Here is a 25802-nt window from a genome sequence, read left to right as displayed (position 1 = left end):
AAACCAAAATAAAACAAACAAAACAAACAACCCTGGTAGTTTCAAAAGAAAAACATGGTTACTATATGACTCAGCATTCTACTCCAAAGAATGAAAACATGTTCATACAAAAACTTTTAAATGATTTACAGTAACTTATTCCTTTTAATATTTTTTTTTATTTTTAATGTGTATGACAGAGGAGATAGGTGCATAGAGCAGAGGCACTGGATTCCCCCTGAGCTGGAGTTACAGGTAGTTTCATCACTTGACATATAGGCTCAGAGCCAAACATGGATCCTTGCAGAGCAATACACTTTAGCAGTAAGCCATCTCACTAGCCCTAGACAGAAGCCAGAAAGTGGAAACACCCAAATGAGGAAAAGATAGGCAAAACTTGGTATTCACACAGTAGAATATTATTCAGCCATAAAATAAGAGTGTCTCGTATCCTTAAGGTGACTACCATCAAAACAAACAAACAACAACAATAAAAAAACTAAAAATAGGGGTTGGAAAAAGAGCACCTGATTTCAGGGGCCTTCAGAACCCTGGCCTCACTGTCACTGATAGCTAGGAGGTTGGACAAAGGGAAGTATAAATCGAGTTTCACAGCAACCAGAACTCTGTTACACAGAGAAACTCCATCTTGAAAAATTAAACTAGATCTCTCTGGAGCTCACTGTCCACACAGCCCACTAAGTTCCAGGAAAAGTTGAATCCCTCTCTGAAAAACCAACGTGAACAGGAGGAGGTTGACTTCTGGCACTCACGAATACACGTGTGCACATACACCCAAACACAAACACCCAAACAAAAGCAGGAAAAGGAAAGAAGAGGTGGGGTGTAACTCACTGGTAGATCTTGAAGCATGAATGATGCCTTAAGTTCAGTTCCTAGCATGCCGAAAAAATTCTGGATGCAACAACAAAGAAATACAACCCCTTGGATCCCACCGAATTGCAATTGGTGGCCGTGTGAAATGATGCAGGCACTACAGAAAACTTAGAACTTCCACCTGATTGATTAGCAACTCATTTCATCTTAAATATGCCAGAGAAATGAAAGCAGAAGACTGATGGGCTAGGCAAGTTGATAACCTTATGACCTGAATCTAAACCCTAGAACCCACCCAGTGGAAAGCAAGAATTGAATAATTTCTCCCAACTCTAGATGTGCAACATGATATACAAGCACCTTACCCTACATATACACACATACAATAATAAATGGCTTTTAAAAAAAAATCAAATTTCACAGACCATAATCAAAACCATATTGATATCATCTATCACTTAAAAATCTCACAGGGTAGCTTTGTCTGGCCTAGAACTCACTATGTAGAACAGACTGGTCTGGAACTCAAAAGAAATCCACCTGCCTCTGTTGGGATTAACGTATGTGATATCACACCCTGTCCCCTTTTTTAAATGAAGAGACAACCTATTTATTTACAGAAATCTTTTAAGAACAGAGTTTTTTCTACTCAAGGCCACAATCTTGACTAGGAAGACCACTTATTTTCCTGTAATCATCCTTTTTGGTTCTATTTTTTTTTTTTTTTGATGCAGGATCTCCATGTTACACAGACTAATTCCAAATTCCTGGACTCAAATGATCCTGTTTCAGCCTCCAAATGAGCTAGCATTCTGAAGTATGAGCCACTGCACTCAAGGTATTTAATTACCTTTGTATCTAATATATTCTGAAAGCTTAAAGATAATGAGCCACTCACCTACCCAAGGTTTAATTTTAATTTCAACTATTTACTTTGGACATAGGTACAAGTTCCAACACTACTCAAAACATAAGATAATACAACAATAAAACAACCTTCAAATTCCCAGAACTGTGAAAACATTGCCCCAATTTGTACTGGTTCTTATTACTGCAGCTTTAGAACAAGCACTGTTGGTCACTTTGTCTACCCATAACTTCCCATACATAAAAACTTCAGTCAATTTACATTTCATGATTCCTTATATATTATACAGCACAACAAATTGTAAATTAATTTGAAAGCAAAATTTCAGACTTCTCCAGGACTACTAACCTGATTTTTCATCTTGAACTTCAAATTCTGCACCAGCAGACCCCAAAAGTGATGCCCCATGCTGTAACAATCTACATATATCAAATCTGTCAAAATTTAATCGATCTGTAGTAGATGAATCTTCCATAGAACTCTCTGTGGGTTCTAGATGAAGTTCAAAAATATTATTTGTCCATATAGTCAAAAAATCAGAATGAAAGAACATGGCATATCATTACTTGCAGAACTGGCTAATATTTAAGAGAAACAAATAAATAGAAAAACTACTGTGATTTATTTATAGTCAGTTCTTAGTTATCTGAAAATCAACTATTAACTTGGTGACTCCCCTTCTACAAACCATAAAAATGGTAAGGTGGTATATACATGATTCCAACCATGAAAGTATACTATAGGAAGAAATAAATGCATCCCCATGTTGACATATATGTTAAATATTATACTTTAATTTACTGTTTAAGGGCTAAAGACCTCCAGGGTCACGACATGAGGTAATTGTACAAATCTGAAGACAAACATGCAACAAATGTATTCATAAATAAGTTAAAAACACTGTCTCCCCCTATGTCCAAGGAATAGCCAAGATATAAACAAGTCATTCAATAGGACTTGCTTTCCATACTCTACTTGTAAACATGACAAGCTACTGAAATTATACACCCATTTGAAATCCAAAAATATCTTAAAAATGTTCTACATTCTTCCCTAAAAAGGTCAGCTGCAAATGTTAAACTGTTGCTTACTATACAACAGTCAATCCAGCATCTGTAGTCATTTGTTGTAAAACATGCCTGCTTAACTTAACACAAAGGAACAAAAACCTCATGAATGGTTTCTTATAAACAGTTTCAGTATAAACTTTAATGGTAATATAATTAGTTCAATAAAATGAGCTACATTATATCTATTCACCAAGATAATTGGAGATAATGAGCTGGAAATAAGAGGGTTCTGGGTTTATATTTGATTAAGGAAAATTAACACAAAAATTCAAAAAAAACACATCAAAAATAAAAGGAAAAACTTTTAAGAAAGATAAGATTTATATTAATCTACTAAAAATTAATCTAGTTGCTCCTCATTGAGTTCTCAATTAAGAAACATTGATTATAAAAAACAAACAAACCAAAACCTTCAATTAATGCCTGAAAACTAAACCTGTAATTCTGTTCTTTGATAGACTTCATACTACAACATAAATGACATTGTGTTGCTGGATTTTAAAACACGAAATTTAGATAAAATAATACACAATTAAAGTTTGATTAATTAAAAATGTGTGCCTTATAGCTTTTTCAAAGGCGTATGGTTTGCTTTAAAACATGAGCATAGGCAATCATAAAATAAGTGCAACCTTTTACCTCTATACAACATCCAAAGAGACCTACAACAAAAACCCATTTGAGATGGCAGAACCTTTCATCCACAAGGCCCTAGATTCATTCCTCAACACCACAAAATCAAAACAACTAACAAGTCCCTATAATGAGGGAAAACATGACTAAAGAATTAGCTTGCCAAGTACTCATACATAAACTAGGCTAAAGCTTAAAAAATACCATACATAAACTAGCTAAAGCTTAAAAATACCACACTATACAATCTTTAAACAACAGTGAAAAAGGAATTGTTTCAGAAATATTCATTCCTTAAAGGGAAGTAATACATTTGGTACACTATAGTATTAAATAATTGTAGAAATACATATGAAAACATTGTTTACCTAACAGTTTTTCTTTTTAAGTTTAGCGGCAAAAGCCAACTTAATATTCTTTCCTAGCAAAGCGGAACCTGAAAACATGAAGATTAACCCTTTAAATCAAAATTGAAATTATAAACTGCATACTTCATCTACAGTTAAGTTTTGTTTCAGACTACTTTTCCACTCTAAAGGCAGGCACCTTGTTTAGTTCTTGGCACTGGATTCCACTCAGGCACGTTTTTCACTATAGCTTCAACAGCTTGTCCAGCTGCAATCCGGGTATCCCAATTTGCACTCCTTAAATATATTAACACCTTAAAATTATAAAATAAAATAATCACATTTCAAAACAAAAGTTTGCTCCAGGTAACCAGAGAAAAATATTAATTTGCTACTAATTTATAACCTGAAATCCTTCAAAGACATAAAACATTCATAAATTATTAAACTAAAAATTTGATTATTCACAGAAAATATCATCACTTTTTGGGTTTTTTGTTTTGTTTGTTTGTTTGTTTGTTTGCTTGTTTTTGTTTTTTAACGTTTATTACGCTCACACAGGTGTGGAAGTCAGAGAACAACTTTCAGAAATTGGTTCTCTCCTTCCACTATCTGGGTCTAGGAATTGAACTCAGGTTACTAGGCTTGGCAGAACACTCCTTTACCCACTGAGCCATTTCTCTTGCCCTTGCTACCATCTTTAAAAGGGAAAAGAGAAAAACAATAAAATATTTAAAGGCATTTTAAAAATAACATCACTATTTAATAACTGAAAAGCAAAATTGGGCTGGCAAGATAGCTCATTAGTAAGTAAGCTACAGCCAGGCAACCATGAAGACCAATAATCCCTAGAACCCAAGTAATAAACCAGGAATGGTGGTATTTCTTTACTTATCAAAGGTTTAGTATTGTTTCCAATTATGCTTCCTATACATAGTTTTGATTTTGTTGTTAGGGTTTGTTTTTTGAAGACAGTGTTTCACTGTGAAGCCCTGACTAGCCTGGATAGAACTCACTATGTAGACCTGGCTGCCCACAAACTCATATAAATCCACCTCCCTTTGCCTTCTGAGTGCTGGAATTAAAGGTGTGCACCACCCTGACTAGCATTCTTTTTAATAGCTACTGTTGTTCACTATTGGTTTACTTCTTTTTGTACCTCACTGAATACTTTGTATAATATGGAATTAATCTTCTGTCAAGTTGATATTTTTACATTTATGGTTTGTCTTTTGACTATGGTACATTTCTTACTATTAGAAAACTAAAAGTATTTGATCATTTTAAAAGGGGAAAAGGTCAGCTGGAGACACGGTTTAGTGGTTAAGCACATGCTGCTTCTGCAGCAGACCTCACTGTGGTTCCTATCAGGAACCACAATGCCTTAACTCCAGTTCCAAAGGATCCACAACCCCTTTCTGGGCTCCACGAGTAACTGCACATACAGACATATATGCCGGCAAAACACCCATACACATAAAAATAAACTTTAAAAAAAACGAACAGAATAGACCAAAAACTTTATCTCCATACAATTTAAAAAAAATGTACATAAATTTTTATGGCAGTATTTTTTTCACAACATAGTCTATCAGCTGATTAACATAAGAGGTATACACTGTGTAAATTTTGTTCATTCATATCCACAGAATTAAATATCATTTTGCAATATTGAGGATTAAAATAATAAAACACTACAAAATGAACACATTATTTTACATGAAACGTGCCGTAAAAGATCACACATTGTACAATCTGTTTTGCACAAAACAGACACATTCACAGTTAGTGAAATGGTTGCTAGCGCTGAGTATGTGATTAAATATGGAGTATGTGCTAAAGCAACTGCTAAAAGAAATATGGCATCTTTCTATTGTGATATAAAAACATTTTAAAATTGAATTGTTGTGCCTAATAAAGGTGGTGCAAGGCTTTAATCCCAGCACTTGGGAGGCAGAGGCAAGCAGATGAGTTCCAAGCCAGACTGGCCTACAGAGTGTGTTCCAGGACAGCCAGAGCTTCACAGAGAAACAATGTCTCAAAAAACAAAATAAATAATAAAAAATTAGATTGCTATGATGCCTGCTGTACACAAAGTGATATACTAAATATACAGAAACATATATCTAATGGTTATAAATTGGATGGGAGTATTTATTTACTTTTATTTTATATATTAAGTATTTTCCTGTGAGCATGCATTCATGCATTCATGTATAGGTACCTATATATATTCCTGGTGATTTTGGAGACCAGAAGATGAAATAGGATCTCCTATAAATGAAGTTACAGAGTTTATGGGCCACCATGTGCATATATGGAAACCAAAGCCCAGTTCTGCAATAGCAGCAAAGAATTCAAACTCTAAGCCACAAAGAGACCGGGAAAATATTAAGAGCGGGAAAAAAAAGACAAATAGGTGCTAAAGACAAATATTTTGAAACAATTTGATAGCAGCCAATGTGTTGAAGTCAGAATTAAGAATAGAACTCCTGGGCTGGAGGGATGGCTCAGTGGTTAAGAGCACTAACTAGTCTTCCAGAGGTCCTGAGTTCAATTCCCAGCAACCACATGGTAGATCACAACCATCTGTAGTGGGGTCTGAAGTCCTCTTCTGGCATGCATATTTACATGCAAATAGAACACTCATATACACAAAATAAGGAAATAAATTCTTAAACTTAAAAAGAAAAGAGAAGAAAAGAACTTCTAAGCAGTGGTGACACAAGCCTTAATCCCAGCACTTAAAAGGCAGGGGTAGGCAAGTCTCTGAGTTCAAGACCAGCCTGATCTACAAAGCAAGTTCCAGGACAGCGAAAGCTTAAAAAAAAAAAAAAAAACCCCCCTGTTTTGAAAAACCCAAAAAAGGGGGGGGGGAGAATAATATTCCCTCAGAAGGCTAAAAACTTTCTTTCGGTTCTCAGTTCTCCACTCCACTCACCTTACAGATGAGTATAATAATACCTAATATGCATCCTTTTCCATTCTGAGACTAGGGGGCCTACAGGATAGGTACCAAGTCAGTCTCTCCAGATAATGTCTAATACTATTAGCCCTTATGGTAGCAATCACACAATACACATTTGTATGTGGTGAAAGGGATTTATAACTCTAACTCCTATGTCTCGGGGACAGACAAATGAGAATGAAAGGAGAGGGTTAGACTAGACTCCCTTCCAGTGTCATCTGTTCCCATCATCCCAAAGTGCCACTGCTTTATTCTGCATGCTAAGGAATTTAACATTTCTCAAATATTAATGCATAGGTACACTTTAACATACCCACAGAGGTAAGCAAAAATTCAGCCACTACATAGGCAAAGACATATACTAGGTTTACTGAAACAATGACCCACCAAAGCAGAAAAATCTCCCATTCCAGACAGCTCAGCTAGTATCTTATATATTCAAGTATTACCCATGAGCACTCATCCATTTGAAAACTACCAACTGTCATATAATTATTAGCCATTAAGAACGAGTTAGACCACTAACAAACCAGATTAACAACTTGGTTCATTAACAATTTGGGTCAGATTCAAATTTGTCACACAAGCAAAAGTTTCAATATTGACAGATCTCTTAAAACAACTAAAACGTATTTAAGTACTTTATATCTTTTAAACGAATATCATCTTTGAAAAATATTTTGAGAACTAAAGATATTTAATAGAATTTAGAGATTACAAGGTCACTTAGGACGACTTTTACCTTCCCTATTGTTTCTCTGCCCACAGACAAGTCTTTATACTTGCAATACATTAAGAAAATGCTGAGTTCTTACCTTAGATAACAAATTATTTAATTCATGTGGATGAAGTTTCACCACTTCTCCAAGTTGCTGTGCAGCAGCTTTTCTTGTAACTGGAGTAGTACCAGTATCCAGTAAGATAAAAAGACGATCAAGTCTATAATGGCAAAAACACAACAGTTAATCTGAATGTGTTTCCTCATAAACTTGAGGCAGAAAATGTATTCAACCTGTAAACAAAGCCCTCTGCTGGGAGCCAGGTGTGGCAGCTTGTGTCCGTTATCCCACATCTGAGAAGCAAAAGATCAAGAGTTAAAGGCCAACCAAATCTACAGAGAAAATTCAAGGCCAATCTGGGCTATGCAAAGCCTTCCCTCAAAATAGATTAAAAATGAAAAACAGAAAAACCTTAAAAGCTGTGGCTATAAGAGATGCCTATCTTTCCTCTCAAGGAAGAAGGAACGGGAACCTACTACGATTTTGGGGTGGTGGCTCATGCTAATAATCCCAGCAGCAGGGAGTGAGTCAAGACTCACACACTCAAGGCTGCTAAACTATATCCTTACCTTAAAACTGAGGAACTGAGGCTGTGGGGAACCATGTGCCATTTGAGGTCACACAATGCAGACAATGAAAAGCGGAAAAGGAAACAATTTATTCCTTAAGCAGTACTTAAGTCCTAGCAAAAAAAGTCCTAAAAAAAAGTTGAGCCTGGGCTCAACTTTATTTTTGAGTCCTTGTCTCAAAAGTAAATAAATAAAATTTTTAAAAAGCTAGCAATAACAAAAGATTATAAGTTGCAAAAGGAATACCAAGGCTTGGTTATAACTCAGGGTTAACTTAGAAAACAGTGGGAGAGTCAAGAACAACTCTAGCACTTGGGAGAGAGGCTATGAAGGGAGTTATAAATTCCCTTCACCACATACAAATGTGTATTTTGTGATTGCTACCATAAGGGCTAATAGTATTAGACATTATCTGGACTTTCTAACCAAGATGGAGACTAACTTGGTACCTCTAGGCCCCACATTCTCAGAATGGAAAAGGATGCATATTAGGTATTATTACACTCATCTGTAAAGTGAGTGGAGTGAAGAACTGAAAACTGAAAGGTTTCATGTTCTAGCCAGCTAGAACCTTCCCAACTAGCCAGCACTGTACAGAGAGACCTTGTCTAAATAAATAAATAATAAACTAATGAAAAAAAAAAGAAAAGGACAAGAAATACAACTACAGAAACAATGTAGAATCCTCGACTGTATAGTGCAACAAAAGTCTTGGGTCAAGAAAATGATGGGACGAAGCACAGGGGTGCAAAATTATTTGAGTACTCAATGGGCTGAAACAGGATGACCATGAGTTCAAAGCCAGCCTGGGCTATATAAAAAGAAAGGACGAGAGAAACCAGCAGAAGAGAGGAGAGCACACCAAGTGTAACTCGGACTATGGATTAGGAAGACTAATCTGGCAGTAGTGGAAAAAGTCTCGTAGAGAATTAAAACACAATTTGTACAAAAATACAAAGAAGCTAGTAGTCATGATACAGAAGCAAAACAAACATCTAAACAAAATGCGCACAGTGTGGTAATTAAGCAAAGCATCATGCGTATTGAAAGAACTATAAGATTTTGAATCTTAGAAATGAAAATATCAAGGAGGACTTTGTGGCACACACTTATAATCCCAATACTTAGGAAAATGAGGCAGAATGATCAGTTTGAGAATGAGACCAACCTGGGAGCTACATCTGAATTCAAGACCAGCCTGAGCTACATATTGGGATTTGACATAACTCCCCATCCCACACCACCCCTAAAAAGAAAAAAGATATCATTGAAAGAAATCAAAAGGAGCAACTGAAGAAAAGCAAAAAAGATGGCAAGCTCACTAGTGGCAGACAGAGTCTAAGTAGGAGAGCACAAAATGCAAAATGACACTTTTTTTTTTTGTTTTGTTTTGTTTTCCGAGACAGGGTTTCTCTGTGTAGCCCTGGCTGTCCTGGAACTCACTCTGTAGACCAGGCTGGCCTCGAACTCAGAAATCCGTCTGCCTCTGCCTCCCAAGTGCTGGCATTAAAGGCATGTGCCACCACTGCCCGGCTCAAAATGACACTTGTAATAGAGTTAACGTTCATAAGAGTTGAAAGATAAGATCATCTGCAGAAGTGATAAACATGACAATTAATATATTCCTGAGCTTGCAACATATGACACAAATCCAAACCCTAGTTCTGCTACTTCTAAGCAAGGTGTGCAATAAAATCACAAAAGATTATGCTTAGAATAAGGAGTGTAGACAAAGTCATAAACTCCATCTACCTATTCACATACTACACAGGGCTAGCCATGTCTGTAGAAGAAGGCTTCATATTTGGGGTATATACACACTTTAAACAGAATGGATGGGAACAGTGGGCAAGGTTATAAGAACTGCCCATCTGACATGAGGTGAGAGCTAGTGAATATAATTTTACATTTATCTATGAGGAAGAGAGAACAAACAAGGCCCCAAAGCTAGGCATAAGCTTTAAGCATTAATAAACTAAAAGGTTTATAATACTTCTGGGATTCTTTTTCCCTTACAAAGAACTAAAAAGCCACAAAGTTCTGAAAGCCTTTTATTTAAGAAAAACGGAAAAAGAGGAAAAAAGGGAGGAGAAGAAGAAATTTTAAAAAGACTATTAGAGGACAAATTAAATAAATGAATGTCTTTCACACTAAGAGGAAAACAGGACAGGCCTAGTAGCCCATACCTTTAATGACAACACTCAAGACAAGACTAGTGGATTTGAGTTCAAAGCCAGCCAAGGCTACATAGTGAGGCAAAGAGGCAAACAGCAGAAACATGGTATTTTAAAAATGAGTCATGTTAAGTACAAAATGATTAGAATTGGTTAGAAATATAACTAAAATATATCTTTTTCTCTCAATATTAATGGTACTGAAATATTCTGAACTGTTTAAGAACAAAATGCTGATACATGATTTACATTTTATAGTTAAAGGGTATTGTAAGAAAGATATAGCTCAAGAAAATTCCTTCAGACAATTAAAGCTACAAATAAATGCAACACCGCTTCTTAAAAAAATGCAAAAATTAATTTACACATATACTGTGCAAGAAGATACTGTGCAAGTAAATACTGTGTATTTCCTCTTGTTCATTCACGACTATCTAAACACTTGCCTTTACCTGTCATTGGAATAGAAAATATCCTCCACAGGCAAACGTGTTAAAAGTTAGACCACCAGCATATGGTGCTATTTGGAATGGTAGTAGATACTTCAAGAGGTGGGCCTAGCTGAAGGAAGAAGATCACTGGGATTATGTCTTCAAAGGATAACTCTTGTTTCCCTCTTTCTCCCTCTTCCTCTCTCTGCCTGGGGTGAGCAGTTCTGCACTGCCATGCCTTTTATTCAAGCTATTCTGCCTTCCCATAGGTCCACACAATGCAATCAGCCAACCATGAACTGTAACCTCTGAAACAGTAAGCTGAAGTAGCTTCATCTTTCTAAGTTGTCTCTCAGATACCTGGCACAATGACAAATGTTGACTGGCACGCTATTCATTGTTTTTTGTTTTTGTTTTGTTTTGCTAAAGGATTGGTAGAAAGATTAGGATTCCGAAATAAAAGAAAGGAAAATTGTTTATGACCACTGGTATTCTTAAAAAGTTCTAAGGTAAGGTCAGACTTAAAGTCCTTGTACTATAATCAGCTTTCTTTCATTATTTATATGTGATTTCCAGATCTGAGCCCTTCTGACTTATTTTCATGAGACTGATATGTTAAGAGTTCATGAACATCCTCTGTGATTCTTCAAAACAAATATCCTTGGAGATGGCAACAAACATCTGCATGTTGCTATTCAGAACACCTCAGGCTCAATGACAAAAAAAATTTTTTTTCAGGAAATTTTAGGAGACCAGTAAGATGGCTTACTAAGCAGGTAAAAGTGCTTGCGAACAAGACCAACGACTTGAGCTCAATCTACAGAAGCCACAAAGTTGAGGAAAAGAACATTATCCTACAAATTATCTTCTGATCTATATACCGTGACATGCGCTGTCCCCCAAAATAAATGTTTTTAAAAAGAAATTTTAAGCATGCAAGAACAAATACATAACAAGTATTTTTTAAAAGTCTCACTGTTAAATCCAACCAAATATAACTTCCTACTTAGAGTCTTTGTTTAATGAACTGCAACCTCACTTGGCCCAGACATGCATTTAAAATCTTAAATTTCATGGAAAGCAAAACTGGCAAATAGTAAATATCTCTTATCATAAATAAATAGTAGGGGACTGGAAAGATGTCTCAGTGGTTAAGAGAACTGACTGCTCTTTCAGAGGTCCTGAGTCCAATTTCCAGCAACCACATGGTGGCTCACAATCATCTGTAATGGAATCCAATGCCTTCTGGTCTGTCTGAAGACAGAGACAGTGTACTCACGTATATAAAATAAACCTTAAAAAAAATAGTTGAAGGGGCTGAGGACATAGCACATTGGAAAAGAGCACTGTAGAAAAAGTATGAGGGCCTGAGTTGGGATCCCTAGCACTCATATTTTTCGAAAGCTGGGCATGGCCATGTATGGCCCCTGGGACCCCAGTATTATGGGGGTCAGAGGCAGGTGTGTTACTGAAGCTTACAAACTGTAGTCCTAGTTCATGGTTTAGTGAGAGACTCTATCTCAGGGGAATAGATGGTGAGTTATAGAACAGGATACAAGACATTCTCCTAGCCGAGCAGTGGTGGTGCATGCCTTTAATCCCAGCACTCGGGAGGCAGAGGCAGGCGGATTTCTGAGTTCGAGGCTACAGAGTGAGTTCCAAGACAGCCAGGGATATACAGAGAAACTTTGTCTCAAAAAACAACAACAACAAGATATTCTCCTATGGCCTTTGCAAGTATTCATACTAAATATACATATATAAGCCATACTCACATAAAAAATTGAAGATCAAATCTATGCCACAAAGGCATAGATTACAATGCATACAGTTCACATTAACTGAGGACTCAACTACTAAATCACACACACACACACACACACACAGACACACACACACAAAACAAAACCAGTAGACTGAAGTTAAGAGACCTTTCAAAATCCTATTTTGTCATTTGCGGGAGACTCTGAGAAGTTCACTTCAAACCTCACTTAGGCTTCTCTGATTTGGAGTAGTACAGAACAAGATAGTGTATGTTTGACAGTTTAACATTCTTATTCTTTTTTTTTTATATTTTTTTGGTTTGGTTGGTTTGACTACTGATGTTTGTCATTATATTTGATTTATCTAATCCCAGTTTCTTAAATTGTGCCTCTGGAAAAACTTCAACTACTCTCTACTAGAAAATTTATTTTGGTTTTTTTTCTTTCCTAAACTAAAAGCAAGGCTGGCTGCAAAATAAGCACTCTAAAGAAGGCCCAGTACTAACCTATTTGTAAATCCATATACAACAAAATACACTTACTCTAAGGAAGTCTAATACTAACCTATTTATAAGTCCACATCTTGATACCATCACTCTTCTAACCTCAGTTTCCCTTCCCCAGTATCTGTTCACAGAGCCTGTGCTTTACTTCACTCCCTCTACTTCCTTCTCTGTAGAGTTCTTGATCTCTACTGTCTACAAAATGCTCCTTTAGTGCCAAACATCTTGAACAAGTGCTTAAATATTAAATACATTTATTCCTGGGGCTGGTAGCTCAGTCACTGGAGTGCTTGCTCAAGCATGTGGACCTGACCTCAAACCCTAGAACCCACATTCTAAACGACAAGCATGGTGGCGGGCCCATTTGTAATCCTAGTTCAGGAAGGCATCGACAGGTGGATCCTGGAAGCTCGGACCAGACAACCAGTCTAATCAGTGAGTTTCAGGCGGGTGAGAGACTTAATGTCCAAAGAAAGATGGATATTATGTCAAAGATTGTCATTAGACCCCACCAAATATGCACACCTTTTTTTTTCTGATCACATGCAATTTAATCCTAGAAAATCCAATTTATTTATATATGACTGAAATATTAAGCTTGAAGATTACCAATAAATCCTTAAGTCCCAAACCCAACAGCACTCTCTTTTTTTATTTATTTTATGCATACAAGTACACCACCATTGCTCTCTTCAGACACACCAGAAGAGGGTACCAGATCCCATTTTAGATAGTTGTGAGCCACCATGTGGTTGCTGGGAATTGAACTCAGGACCTCTGGAAAAGCAGTCAGTGTTCTTAACCACTGAGCCATCTCTCCAGCCCACCCAATAGCATTCTTACAAATTTTTTGACTCTTCTATAACATTGATACCAGCAAGTACTCATTCTTAAATTCTTTCCTTCTCAAGTTTTGATTACCTCGCTAGTCTCCAAACAATTTTTTACTTCACATCCTATCCATAATACTCTTTCTATGAACATTCAGAGCCCACAGGGCTTTGCCTGCTCATCTTGCCAGTTTCTCTTTTAGGAAACTGTGTACTACTGTTTGTTTATACCCAGTACAAATATTCCCCAAATCTATCTGATCTAACACACTTCTATCTGCCTTTAAGTATATATAATCCACACTTGATGTTATCCAGCTGCCAGATTAATCTCCTACAGTTTACTATGATCAAATCACTACTTTATTTGAAAACTTTCAGTGACTCACCCTTATCTACCACATGGTAACATAAAACGAAGTATAACCCAAATGAGTCTTTTTTTGGTTTTCCAAAACACTATTATACTATTTTTCCCTTTAGAATGTATTTTTAATTAACTTACTTTTAAACTTAATTTTTAATCCGTGTTATTTTATAGATAGGCTCCTCATGTAGCCTACACTTGCCTTGAACTCTTGATGCAGCTGAGGCTAGCAAGGCAATTCTGATCTCTCTACCTTCACCTCCAAGGGCTAGGATTACAGGTATCTGCAACCATGCCTAGTTCAAGTGGTGGAGAGATAAGGAATTGAATGCAGGATTATGCATTCAAGGACTCTACCAACTGAGCTACATCCACAGTCTCGAACAATGTCTTATAAACTGGAATTGGGGACACATGACTATAATCTTGAGTTCAAAGCCAACCTGTGTTACATAACCAAGATATTGTCTTGGTTCACCAGTAAGCTCTTGTATTAGTTTGCTTTCTATTGCTGTCGTAAAATCATAACTAGATGCAGCAGAACATACCTTTGGGAAGCTCAAAGGCCATGCAGCCTGGATTTCAGGGGTGGAAGTGACAACAGGAAACCCTGCCTCAAAAAAGGTAGGCAAATACTGACCTGATCACCAAACTCCTACCCACACATCTCTGACACCTCTCTAACCCAATGTAGACCCCTATCTACCGCACAAAATTCCCCTTGCCCCTTTTTTCTGCAGAGCCTTTATCTCAACAGCATGCCATACCTAGGCTCACCTATCAGGGGAAAAAAAAATCAGCTCACTTTCTCCTCCAATTCTGTCTTGGGTATTCTTACTTCTTCCATTTAGAACCAACCAAATTAACACCTCCTCGAGTAGAGGAATAAGCACACAAGTATGCTTTTCTAGTTCTCTTGATCAAAACACTCTTCCTCATTAGAGACAGCAAAAAAGGGAAAACAAAGGAATGAACAGTCAAGGATCTGACAAGAGGGCAGTCTGATCTGTTAATCTAGGGTAGCCACCTGTGAGACAAAGTAGGGTACTCATCAGGACCAGGCCACAGTTATATAGTGTGAACTGGTAAGGTAGGGGGATCGAGGGGAGGGTACATGAGATAGTCAGTATTACATTAGATGTTAGATAGTAGGCACAACCCTTGAAGAGGAAGGTTAGATATCAAAAGAAAAAAATTAAAGAACAGCAAGAGGGTGTGAAACAGTACTTTTCTTCTCTTCCTCTCTAAACATACCCCCACCCCCAAATCAGGGGAGATAGTTATTTTATGGTGTGATGGTTTGTATATGCTTGGTCCAGGAAGTCACACTATTCAGAGGTGTGGCCTTGTTGGAGTAGGTGTGTCACTGTGGGTATGGGCTTAAAGTAAGTGTGTCACTGTGAGTGTGGGCTTAAGACCCTCACCCTAGCTTCCTGGAAGTTAGTCTTCCACTAGCAGTGAAGATGTAGAACTCTGAGCTCTGCCTGCACCATGCCTGACTAGATGCTGCCCTGCTCCCACCTTGATGATGGACTGAACCTCTGAACCTGTAAGCCAGCCCAATTAAATGTTATCCTTATAAGAGTTGCCTTGGTCATGATGTCTGTTCACAGCAGTAAAACCCTAACTAAAACAAATTGATCTTTTCTATGTATTGGTGTTTTGCCTGCATTTCTGTGCATCATGTGTGTCTCGTGCCTGTTGAAGCAATAAAAGTGTGTTGATTCGCCTGGAACTGGAGTTCACAGATGGTTGACAGCCACCGTATGTAATTTAGGAATCCAACCTACGTCTTCTGTAAGAGCCACCAATGCTCTTAACTCCTAGGCATCTCTCCAATCCCACTGTTTGTTTTTGAGGCTTAGTACTTGAGATCATCCTATCTCAGCCTGGAGAGTACTAGGATCACAGGTATGTGCTATGTTTAGTTACCACAGACTTTGGTCAGGTATGGAAACACACGCCTTTAATCTCAGCACTCAAGAGGGAGGCAGAAGCAGAAGAATTCTTTGGTTTGAGACCTGCCTCATATACAAAATAAGTTCTAGAACAGCCAGAGCTACATACTGAGACTCTATCTTAAACAAACAAACAAACAAACAAAACTTCATACTTGGGAGGATATACAGATGGAAAAAACAAAGGTAACAAATGTCAAGCTGAATGGAAGGTATCAGACACTATAGAGTAATTAAAATAGTATTTAAGGTATTTCAGGCTAGAAAAATAGCTCTGTGCTTTAAAAAAAAAACAAAAAACAACAAAAAAACCAAAAAACAACAAAAAAAAGCACTTATGGCTTTTGCAGAGATGTTAGGTTCAGTTTTCAACACCCACAATAAGTGGCTCACAACTATCTGTAACTCCAGTTACAGGGGATCCATGAACACATGGAGTAATACATACACTCAAATATATTCTTATACAAATAAAATCTTTTTTTGACATATAAATCTTTTTGTCAGGCAGTGGTGGTGAATGCCCTTAATGCCTCAGCTCTTGGGAGGCAGAGGCAGGTGAGTTTGAGGCTAGCCTGGTCTACAGAGTGAGTTCCAGGAAAGCCAAGACTATACAGAAACCCTGTCTCAAAAAAATCAAAAAACAAAACCAAAACAAACATTTTCAAGATAAGGTAGTTGTATTTGACAATATTCATTTTTTTGAATTTAATGACGCTAAGAAATAGTTTGTTTCCAATTCAGAGAAATAATACAGAAAACATGATTCAGGTTGTTTCAAACTCATTTAAGACAAATGCCCTGAAAACTGCCATAAAAGGGGGTATAGAAAGGAGACAGAGATGTTTGTGAACGTTTTGCAGGGAACTGCAATGTAACCCTCTCCTCTCCAAATGTTTGCAATAGAGTTCCTAACAGGTAGACTACTAAAAAGGAACAGAAATCTTACACATGTTGAACTATGACATGCCCCAGATTACAACTTCAGTTAATTTAAAAAAAAAAAAAAACTCACTAGAATTCTCAGAATTTAATCTCTGAAAAAGTGGAAAAGGACACCTGACAAAATAGTTCACAAAAAGCAGTGGTGTAATCTCAGCTAAGATTGACTAGCACTAACAGTGCTACAGACTAGCCCAAGACACAGGGGCCATGAAATAAGTAACTGTAAAATGTAATGATCCAGTTATCTACTGAAGAGATGGCTCAGCAGTTAAGGGCACTGGCTTCTCTTGCAGAGGACCTGGGTTTGGTTCCAGCACCCACATGACAGCTCCCACATAGACCAGGCAGCTCATAACCACCTGAAATTCCAGTTCCAGGGTCTAATGCCATCATTGAGTCTTCACAGCCACTGCACCAACAGAAACAAACAGAAACACACACAAGCACACACCTGCACACTAAATAGTAAAATAAATATTTTTTTAAAGTCAAGTTTGTCCATTTTATTTTTTCACATGTAGATAAAGTGCAGTAAAATTTAATGTAGAGATTGCTTGTGTTTTTTAAGAAATAAGGAGAATAAATGCTGGTAAGAATACTTCACCAAGAAGATTCTCTACTGTTCAAAAGTGTACATCTTCTAGTTCATACTGAGTGTAATACGAAACCACATTGATGTTTCTTTCTAAACAAAAAAGTAGACTAACTAAAGACATTCACAAGCAACAGGAAGATGTGAAGCCACAGAGTCGGCGCAAGCGCAGGTAGAAAATACATTTGTTTATTATAATTCTAGCAAATATAACATAGAAGCATTCAATAAATACTAGTGAGTGATGGTGAAAAGGTATGATCAAGCTAGGCTAGTCCCTCAGTCCACTTTTCATACTACATCCACATCCAACAACTTAGAGCTCTTTCATGATTCTATCTTAAAGATAAAAAATGGTGAGCTAGATTCTTTGACATAGATACATATATTTCAAACTATGAAATCATACCTTTTTAAATAGTTAAAGTGGTGCATTTTGTTTTAGTACAATTAAAACAAAAAACATAGCTGAAAGTACAGGTCACTGGTCAAGAGGTTGCCTACCATGCATACTTAAGGCCTTGGATTTAATATCCAGCACAATAAAGCAAACTTATAAATGCAATTGGAGAAATAAACCAAATCAACATATTGAAATTTACCACAGTGAAATGGAAAATCTTCTATAATACTTCCTCTACTCTTTCCTGATTGTCTTCTGAATGGAATATTTGATAGAATATAAATATTGTTACAGTAATCCCTCCTGTCAGTCTTCTAATGCCTACCATCAATAGGAAGGGTGGAGGAGCAGGCATGGCATACTTGTCTGACCCACGTAAGAAATTATTTCCCATCCTTAGCGCTTTCCCACATCAAGGAGCTTCCTTTTGTCAGCATGTAAGCTCAGCACTGAGAAAGCAGACTCAAGAGACTACAAGTCACCAGATCTTGGGGGGGGGGGGGGGGCCAGTTGGGGAGGAGTTGTTACTACTTCCTCTTATTTTGTAGAATAGGACTGTTGAAACACTGTTTCTCTAAAGTATCAGCAGTGTAGTGAGAATTAGTAAGACTAAGCAAAAGTTCTGTTCATACATAACAACTTGGTAAGAAAAGACAAGTTTCCTTTTTCTTCTCAGAATCTTTTATAGTTATTATCACTTTCAATTAAATATGGGGGAGTGAGGTGGATGCAGCTTCTAAAACAAATCTTCAATGTTGAAATACTTTACATATTACCTTTTATACATGATTCAGGGAAAAATAATATAAACTACATTGTTGAGCCCACATAATCAAGAAAAAAAAACTTACCTGGCCAACAGGAAAACATCACTGTAAAACAGTCAACCCGATCAATTAGGGCATAAACAGGCAACACGAAAAACAATCCTTTTTAAAAAATCTGTATCAGGTCTGGCAAGATAGCTCATCTAGTAAAGGTAGGTATTGGTAGGCCTGATAACCTGAGTTCAATCCCCCAGACTCAAATGATGAAAGAGAACCAACTCCCTCAAATTGCAATTGAAAGAGGGCCCAACTGGAGTTTGGCCTGGACTATAAAAGCAAGACCCAGTCTCAAAAAAAGGCAAATCTACATTAAGCTTAAAATCAAACTAACAGTTATAGATTCACTGGCCGTGAATAAGCCTTAAGAAAAGCTCTAAAGGTGCCTTTTCTGCTTCTAATTCCCACTAAGTTAAAAAGATAACAGAAGAGTGTATCACAAAGCCAAGAGGATGGAATTCAAAGATTTAGCAAGTATTACTTAAATGGGTGGTAAGCAACAGTACAAGCTCTTACCAAGTATTAATTTGGTGGAGGGTGGGGAGGTGCAAAAATTTATGGGACAAACATAGTAAGTTTAGCTGACTTTCCAGCATCCACATTTTAACAGCAGTTAAACAGTAAGCACCTAAAGTAGACACATTATCTTCCAATTATATTCTGCTGAATTTTTTCAAATGTTGCCTTTGTTCATAACTGTAAAGACTCAGTAACTCAGTTATTTATTCAAGATTTATATCCTCATCCACAGATCAAAAATTCATTTTGCACTTCATACTTTGCTACAAAATACAAAACCAATCCTTATAAGAATGTAAGCAGAATCAATATTTTTGATCATACAAAATGCAGGGGTACATTATATACACTTTACATCACAAAAGACATGTTATAACAAGACTTATTTTTAAAACATTTAAAACCATTCTGCATTTATTTTTTAAAAGTATGATCCTGGACTGGAGAGATGGCTCAGCGGTTAGGAGCAATGGCTGCTCTTCCAGAGGTCTTGAGTCCAATTCCCAGCAACCACATGGTGGCTCACAATCATCTGTAATGGGATCTAATGCCCTCTTCTGGCATGCCACCAACAGTATACTCATACATGCATACACACATACACACACACACACACAAAGTATGACCCTGAGCTGAAGCAATGGCTCTACAGTCTAGAACTCTTTCCTTTTCTTCCAGAGTACCTGAGTTTGATTCCTAGCACCGATGTCAAGCCACACACAATAAACTGTAACCCCAGCTGCAGGGAATTTGATGTCTTTGGCCTCCAAGGTAACCTGCACTCACATGCACATATCTCACATATAGGCATACACATTGTCTTAGTTAAGGTTTTACTGCTGTGAACGGACACCATGACCAAGGCAAGACTTATAAAGGGCAACATTTAATTGGGATGGCTTATAGGTTCAGAGGTTCAATCCATCATCAAGGTGGGAGCAGGACAGCATCTAGTCAGGCATGGTGCAGGCAGAGCTGAGAGTTCTACATCTTCATCTGAAGGACTGCTAGTGGACGACTGACTTCTAGGCATCTAGGACTAGGTTATTAAAGCCCACTCTCACAGTGACACACCTATTCCAACAAAGCCACACCTACTCCAACAAGACCACACTCCAAAGTGCCATTCCCTGGGCCAAGCAAATACAAGATATCACACACATATACATAACTAAAACTAATAAAAATAATCTTTTGAAAGAATAATCATTATACTTTTTATAAGTACATATAATATACTTATAAATATGAACTCACACATACATATACTTATATATACTTACAAATATATACTATACTTACAAATATGCAATATGCAAAGCAAAGTAAATGCTCTTCCCAACAACAGCAAATGCGTAGTTAGGTGTCAGGCCTGTTAGTGTATCTATAGACCTAGCAGAGGCAGGACAGGCTGATAAGATAGTTGCAGGCCAGCCTGGAAAGCATATCTAGAGTCTCCCTCACAAAACCAAAACTAGAGTTACAGTTCAGTGGTAAAATATTTGCCTGGCATTCATAAGTTCCTAAATGTAATCCCCAGTATGACCTAACAACAAAAACCTATAGCTGAATTAGGAAACACTCATTGAGAAAGTTGACAAATTCCTGTGGTCTCAGCTATGGGAAAATGAAAAAAAAAATAGCTTGGGTACTACATTGAGACCCCAGTCTCCAAAAAGAAAAAAGACAATTAAAAAAAAAAAAATACACTGCATCTAATGGCTTCTAAAAACCAGGCACACTGCTCAAGATGGAAAGATCATAAGACACATTTCTGTCCCAAACAGAATTTATTAATTCAGCAAAAGAAAGAACAATTAGGCAGCCAGCTACTAAGTGTGATAAATACTTTGAGAGACAAAAAACACACCACAGGTAAGGTAAAACTAAGGAAGAGGGCTTCCAAGCAAAGTGTGTAGGCATTTAGGCACAGCTCAGACTGTACCGAGAAAGACAAGATGGAAAGATAAGTGTTCCAGATACAAAAGAATGGGAGGTAAAAACATTCTGGGGAAGGAAGATAGAAGAGAGGAAGGATGGAAGTGCAGAGAACTCGATGGAAGACGTAGCAAAAACCAAGAGAGCTACAACAACTTTGGGAATTTGGACCCATCTTAAGGCAACAGAAAGCTAGTCAGTTATAGGCAGAAAAATAATCTAATTAAAATTTGCATATTAGTGGCCGGGCAGTGGTGGCACACACGTTTAATCCCAGCACTTGGGAGGCAGAGGCAGGTGGATTTCTGAGTTCGAGGCCAGCCTGGTCTACAGAGTGAGTTCCAGGACAGCCAGGGCTACACGGAGAAACCCTGTCTCAAAAAACCAAACCAAAAAAGAAAAAAGAAAGGAAAAATCTTCCACAAGTTGTCCTCTACATATTCACACAAAATTTTTAAAAAGAGCATTTCTTTCTGCTTCCTAACTGTGGACGCAGTGGCCAGCTGTCTCATGTTCCCACATGCCTTCCTGATCATGATCAACTGTACCCTCAAACTGAGCCAAAATAAAACCCCTTTCCTCAAAAAGAAAGAAAGAAAGAAAGAAAGAAAGAAAGAAAGAAAGAAAGAAAGAAAGAAAGAAAGTGTGCGTGTGTGGGTGCTCGAGTGTGCACACGCACTTGTGCTCCTTGGACTAGATGATGGAGTGTGGATGACTGTGGCAATTATAGAAAATCAAGAGGGCTACAGGAAGCTTAGAACGGTGGGGCAGGATTGGACTGGCTAGATAGAAGGAATGAAAAAGACAGAAAAGTCAAAGACTATTCCAGATTTCCCCACAGAAGAAGGAACAACAGTACCAATGTTTATAAGATCTTAAAATGCTGGGCGGTGGTGGCAGACACCTTTAATCCCAGCACTCAGGAGGCAGAGGCAGGCGGATCTCTAAATTCGAGGTCAGCATACTCTAGAGAACAAGTTCCAGGACAGCTAAGGCTACACAGAGAAACCCTTGTGGGGTAGGGTTAGGAGGTCTTAAAAATATATGGTTTCTCTACAATTATGCACACTGACATAAACAATGCAGAAGTATTTTTTATTTGATTCTGGCACATGATTTCCATTTCTCAAACTATATTCTGCCTATTTTTCAAAAAACTAATTAATTGAATCCCCATTTCCACAATACCAACAAGAGCTTATTTACAAAAATGAAGCTTATTTAGCAGAGACTTATGTTTAGTGCATGACATCATACCTGAAACTACAAAGTTTGTTTTTCAAACTAAATCCACAAATATTTTTAAAAGTCCAATACCTCCCCCCAAACAAGGCATCCCAAAGTCTTTGCTTAAATTTAGATTACTAAGCCACACACAGAAGAAGCTTCTATAAAATGTGACTAGCTTTAAATAAGGCAGTGAATTAAAATACATATATAATTGGGTCTATAGATTAGTGCTAAGCAACAAAGATGAATCTTTTTAAGCACTATCATTTTGTCTCTATAAAGCTTTCCAATATTGTATAAATATACACCTACTTTATGAGAGGAAGAACTAATTCCCTTAAACTAAAAAAGCCTGATAAGGCCAGGTAACACCACTCTAGTCCCAGAACCAGGGTTCCTTCTGAGTTCCAGGCTACCCTGGACTACATGAGCCCCTGGTCTCAAAGAAGAGAAGAGACTGATAAATCTCATGTTGTTCATATACCAATGTATTTCTGGTGTATATATTTATGCATCTACACGAAGATAAATTATAAGATAAATCTATCTGTACTTGTAGAAATAAGAAATGCCACTTGTATTCTCTTAAAGCAGTTTCATAGATGCTGAAATAAAAGTCGTTCTCCCACTTAGTGCCTAAGTCTGCTTATGAAATAAAAATTAGGTGTCCCTACTACCAGTACCTAGCAACTCCCTTCACTAACTCCCATAGGCTTCTCCCACACACTATTTCATCAGTTACCTAGGGAGTCTGTGACAAATGGGTTTAGTCTCTCCTTATAAGAGAAAACTTCAGCACACATTGTGCTTAAAGGAATATGTTCAACTAATTTCGAAAAATTAGTGAAAGCTGTTTATTTTCATCATTTATCTCCTTCAGTCCATTTGGTGAAAGGACTCAATTCTCATTAGGGTTAACTCATCATCCCTAAAGGACTTGGTAACTCTTAATGACTAAACACCGAGAGACAATCCCAACTACTTAAACGTCATCGGGACACCAAAATCATTTCCAAGTTTCCAACCCATTCTATCATCAGAAGCTATACAAGTTAAATGCTTGTACGTTTTTCCTATAATTTTCTCACACTTTTCCACAGTGGGCAAAACTTTACAATAATTAAAGATCTATTATATCGCTTGGGAAAAGATGCTAAAACAGTCATATGCTTAAGACCACACGCTGATTGACAGAATACTTTCTAGTGAACAAAAAGGAGAAATTAGACCTCAAGAAAAACGTGAGAAAGACTATACCCCCTTACTCTGTAAATTTTTAAAATTTAGCATAACCAGATGGCCTCTTAGATAACAGTATTTCAACCCCCGCCTCCATCGACAGTTACAACCAAGTTTTGCTGTGAAATGGTGGTTAAGGAACAGACTTTGATACTACGAAAGAAAAAGAAAAGAAACTCGCCTAGAATTCAAAGAGGGAAGAGAAACCAAAGAAGAGCAACGTGGTGAAGAAAAAAAGCCAGATCGAACGCGCCGAGTCACATTTAACGAGGAAAAAGCCCTTCTTGAGCCGATTTCTCCGGGTAACCCGAGCCCAAAAGCGCCTGCCAGCCGAGGGAAGCCTCGGAAGTCTGGGCGAGAAGCAGGGCTCCCGGCCCGCACCGTCATGCCGGGAGACGACAGCCTTGCCGGCGCGCGCTCCCCGTTAGCTGGAGGGCGGCGACACCCACCTGGAGACCGCCATGGCCGGCGCCGGCGGCTCGGAACTCCCGGGGAGCTACACGCCGCGCCGCTCCGACGCTCGTTTCCCGAGCACAGCGGCGCAGGCCCAGGCCGCCGGGGGCAGGACAGCAGGCGGCGCGGCGCGTAGCGGCCAGCACGGGCCTTCCGGCATGGGCCAGTCACCCAAACTCGTCTCCGCCGCGACCAGAGTCCCACACACGGGCGGAGGCGGCGCCGCTCTGACCCGCACCACTTCAAACCGGGTGCCCCCAGCCCCGCTCTCTGCTGACGCAGACGCCGGCACGCCGGACTTAGCGTCGGCACGCCGGAAGTGACGTCACCAGCACGTGGTTCCGCGCGCCGCAGACCTGCGAGCACAGTATCGGAGCGCCCGGCGGCTCCAGGAGCTTGTCGGTGTGGTTCAGGGGAGGGCTCCTAGTCTTAAAGATTAAGTGGGGGAAATGGAAAGAGGTCTTTATCTTCCAGAGAATGAAGATTACCTAGCTAAAGCTCTGAAAGTTCCAAACCTCGGTTTCTAAGTGCTTTCCGTCCTGACCCTACTACCCAGCTAGGCGACTTCCAAACAGGAACAAACTGGAAAAAGGAGACTCCGGCCCAGGTCGCGATGCTGTAGGCGGGATGAAGTCAAGAAGGAAACGCTACAGAGGGCTGGCTAGGGTGGTGCAGGCCTATAATCCTAGCACCTGGGAGACTGAGGCAGCAGGTTGTGAAATTGGGGGTCAGTCTGGGCTACAAAGCGATATCCAGGCCAAGAATTTGCAGTAGTTCCACGAGGAAGCGGGGTGGGGGGAGGCTCAAGTGTATGCTATTATTTACTAGAAGTTCTGCATAAATGCTGAAGGGACAGCCCATGATTTTGCCTAAGCTTATCACCCTTCTTCCCGTCTTTTCCTCCTTCCGTGCTAAACACTCCTCTGTAAACTACCATGGCCTCTTAGCACCTTAAAATTTGTTTTTATGCCAGCAGTCAAACGAGTATTTCTCTAGTTTCGGCAAGCCCAGTTTATAGGCCACTGACAGATTAATCATCAAAAGGCACATGTCCTGTCGCCCTTCCTTATAAAACATGCCCACTAGCTTCTTGCTACCTCTTTAGAATTTATGTCTCAATCCTTGAGTCTGCTTGTCATCTGTAAGATGAGAAGCACTGTAAAAGCCTGGGGGGTGGGGGGAATGTTAGGAATCCAGGAAAGTTCACAAGAACTTGGTGAACTGTAAAATAGATGTGTGTAGGAGGAAATGAAGCAAGCGCCTGCTAAAGTACTGCACAGGTGACTTACATTACCTCTTACAATTATAAAGGCAAAGCTGTCGAGGAGTGTGATGCTTTGCCACGGTTTGTTATTTGGCAGTGCTGGGGCTAGATCTCAGGAACTCATACGTGCTTGGCCTGTACTTGATCACTGAGTTACATCCTCGACTTGTAAGTTTTAATCTTCAGTTTACACGTGAGGAAAGTAAGCTCCAAAAGTTTAAGTAATTGTTTAGCCCCAAGACAGGAATACTATTTCTTTTTATCCACTCAGAGGAGCTAGGTTCACTTTGGTTTACTTTTTAGTTTGGTTCCGACTAGC

The 25802-nt window shown here is 38.5% G+C and overlaps 1 protein-coding gene across 1 annotated transcript in view; it reads right to left on the bottom strand.

Moving 5' to 3' along the window:
* The window catches only part of Btaf1 (B-TFIID TATA-box binding protein associated factor 1), an 88595-nt gene extending 64082 nt beyond the window's left edge, over positions 1-24513 (bottom strand). Inside the window, exons 1-4 of the mRNA XM_028773478.1 lie at positions 24216-24513; positions 7518-7641; positions 3934-4048; positions 2033-2176 (exon numbers count right to left, since the gene is read on the bottom strand). Coding sequence (XP_028629311.1) covers positions 2033-2176; positions 3934-4048; positions 7518-7641; positions 24216-24229 — 397 coding nt within the window. The 5' untranslated portion in view covers positions 24230-24513. The remainder of the gene's footprint in view (positions 1-2032; positions 2177-3933; positions 4049-7517; positions 7642-24215) is intronic.
* Positions 24514-25802: the final 1289 nt, after the last annotated feature.

This window comes from Grammomys surdaster, unplaced genomic scaffold, assembly GCF_004785775.1.
Source record: "Grammomys surdaster isolate TR1022 unplaced genomic scaffold, NIH_TR_1.0 229, whole genome shotgun sequence".
In the NCBI taxonomy this organism is placed as follows: domain Eukaryota; kingdom Metazoa; phylum Chordata; class Mammalia; order Rodentia; family Muridae; genus Grammomys; species Grammomys surdaster.
This window is presented reverse-complemented; position numbering and strand designations above follow the sequence as displayed.